The 3153-nt window shown below is 45.6% G+C and overlaps 1 protein-coding gene across 1 annotated transcript; it reads left to right on the plus strand.

The window, feature by feature from the left end:
• The first annotated feature begins 247 nt into the window (after positions 1–247).
• LOC131858767 (uncharacterized) lies at positions 248–688 on the plus strand. The gene has a single exon (XM_059212216.1). It carries the CDS (start codon positions 248–250, stop codon positions 686–688), a length of 441 nt encoding a protein of 146 aa, XP_059068199.1.
• The last annotated feature ends 2465 nt before the right edge of the window (positions 689–3153 follow it).

Consider the following 3153-nt stretch of genomic DNA (forward strand, 5'->3'; position numbering starts at 1 on the left):
CACCGGTGCAAATATATTGTAGTTGCCATAGAATACCTCACCAAGTGGGGAGAAGTGAGGGCCTTGCCGGATAACACAACTCTGAGTATGGCACGGTTCTTGTACGAATAGATTGTCACTAGGTACAAGATACCACTTTGAATCACCAGTGATAGAGGAGTGCACTTTTTCAATCAGGTAATCCGTACCATGACCATGGAATTTAAAATATTCCACAACCTATCCAGCCCATACTATCCTCATGCTAATGGACAGGAAAAAGCAACCAACAAGGTTTGGTATCAATAATCTACAAATCGTGTGGGGTAGAACAAGAGGACTGGAGGAAAGAGTACCAGTCGTGCTATGGGCCTACTGTATAACATACAAAGTCACTACTGGGCATACACCATTTCAACTCATGTACGGGCAGGAGGCAGTGGTACCAGCCAAGTACACCGTGCCAAGCCTTCGGGTGGCGGTAGAAAATCGATTAGGGGACATCGAAAGTATGAATGCAAGGCTTGATGGGTTGGTAAAGCTGGATGAACGGAGACTGATGGCACAATGGACGACTAAGGTGGCACAACGTCAGCGAAAGCATTGGCACGACCAGCATCTACGGAAGGCCAACTTCCAGCCGGGACAGTTAGTTTTGAAGTATAATGGTCAGAACGAACTTCGACTAGGGAAGTTCAAGGTCCATTGACTTGGGCCCTATAAAATCAGAAAGGTCGGTAGGAACGGATCAATGAAACTCGTGATTCTGGATAACAATCCGATCAGGGACCCCGTGAACAGTTCGAAGTTAAAAATCTACAGGGAAAGAAATAAACCTGTGATTGGGATCAACATGCTAGGATATGCCACGAGAGGAAATTGGACCATTGGTCAAAACAAGGAGGTCAAGGAAGACCTGGTAGTATAAGGGGAACCCTACCGGAGGGATGACGACTGGGCAAAGCCCTTGTCGGCCATGGAAGAATGACTTGTGCCAAAAAGGGTGGAAGGTGTAGCAGTCCCCAGGATTCACAAACATCTCACGAATGTGTATTTCGGAGACCCAGCTGTGTGGGTACGGGTTTCAGGATATTGGAAAAAATGGGCCCCATACGAGGGAGCTTGGGAGGTGTAGGTCGCATATGACATTGACGAGGAAGAAGAAGCTCGGAGGAAAACTGAAAACCTACTTAAAGAGGTAGAGCCGGGGGACCTAGTGGAAGAACTCAACCTGGAAGAATATGGGGCAACCCTAGGACCATGTTTAAAAATGGTACTGAAGACAGAGGATCTATTTGTCATCGCGTCTAGAGTAGGCGAGGTGGAGGTCGGACCTAACTCATTATACTGGGTGATTCCCAACCCAGCTAGACCATCGGAGATTGACGGAGAAAGAGTAAAATGGTACCACCAATACGAGGACCGGTACATTGATGACCGCTACAAGGGTGTGGGACCCGCCCCACTGGTGGACAAAATATGGGACCTGGAATACATAGGGACCTGCTGTGCACAAGAATGCTACAGAAGACTACCACATGTGTGTACATGGTTGCACGACTCAGAAATAAAAAATGAGGACACCCAACAATACATCAGGAGTAAAGAGGAGGAGCAATGAGGAGGGAGACTTTGAACGGGAACTAAACAAGAAATGGAAGGAGGACAAGGTGAGGAACGGCAAACCAAGGAAGAAAGGGAAGAAAGGGAGGAAAAAGCAAGGTAATAGGCCAGCAAGATGGAAACAAAGGAGATAGGGAAACACTTTGACCGAAAAAACAAATACAATAAACTGACCAGTGACTTGCAGAAGGCCAACTAGAGGGCACAATCAGGCCAAAAGGTACCTGGGCAAATTAAAGGCGAGGAAGCTAATATTGAAGAAGCCGTGCCATATGAAAGAAGCAAGACAAATAGAAAAATAAGGGGCTTTGAAGGGTGAGGAGGAGAGGTACTGGGAAAAAAGCAAGTAAGTCTGAGTCCAAATCGGTAGGCAGGAACAAATTAAAGAATCAGGCAAGTATAAGTACAAATAATAGAGAAAAAGTAAGACTGCTGAAGAGACAATTATTTTATATTAAATTGATAAGGCATTTTTACCTAACCCTAATTCTGGCAAGAGGGAAAGCTTATAAAAAACCCCATGAAGCCTCATTACACACAATACAGGAAGATGAACTTGACAGCCAGACAAGACTGGGCGAACAAAAGGAAGTAGTATACTGTATGGATCCGTGGCATGCTGCAAGGACAAAAGACATAGTACAAAGCACATGTATGCACGCACAAGAGGGGACAATTCTGCATAGTGTACGGAGTGAACAATCAAGAAGGAACGAGCATCTGAGGGCTATACCATACGACATACAGTTTGCAGAGGATTGCCAGGTTCTATCGTACAACGCAAGGTTTACATAGGTCATACTGTATGACATACAGATTCATGGTATGAGATACTGGAGCCATTGTACGATGTATGAAATAGAGGAAGGGAAAACATTAGGCTGTCGTACATGTACGGTATACAAAGTTCATCTAAGTGGGAGCAAGTGTACGTCATACAGGCTTCGTACGGTGTACGACACACATCAATTATGATTGTGGCATGTGGAAGAGAAGACTATTCGCCGTATGAGTACGACTTAGGAAAACCAAGGGGGTACCAATTTGAAGTGTCGTACGGCATACGATGCTACCGTACAATCATAACCCTCGAGTGTATACCTCCACCGTATGGTGTACGACCCACACCCGCCAGCATGTGTAAAGCAGAGACATCTGTACGACAAACAACATTAGCCAGACAGACAAAGACACCCGTATGACAAATGGCACCCTCTAGCACAAGCAGAGTAGAGACATCCGTACGACAAACTACATCAGCCACACCCACAAGGCAAAGTCCGTATGACGTACGACATCAGCTAGACAGATAGAGATATCCGTACAGCGTAAGGTACCAGGAAGATAGGTAGAGACATCCATATAGTAGGTACTTGTGAGGACAATCAAGGAGGTCGTACAATAGGGAAATGAAGAGTCACACAATGGGCCGTACCAACTGGCAAGACAATCTGTTAGATAGTTATAATAACGATTCAGGAAAGGGCATGGGTAGAAGAGTAGAGAAAGGTAGTTGCAGCACAACCATGAATGCCACAGAGCTTGCCAGCC

This window comes from Cryptomeria japonica, chromosome 10, assembly GCF_030272615.1.
Source record: "Cryptomeria japonica chromosome 10, Sugi_1.0, whole genome shotgun sequence".
Lineage (NCBI taxonomy): Eukaryota > Viridiplantae > Streptophyta > Pinopsida > Cupressales > Cupressaceae > Cryptomeria > Cryptomeria japonica.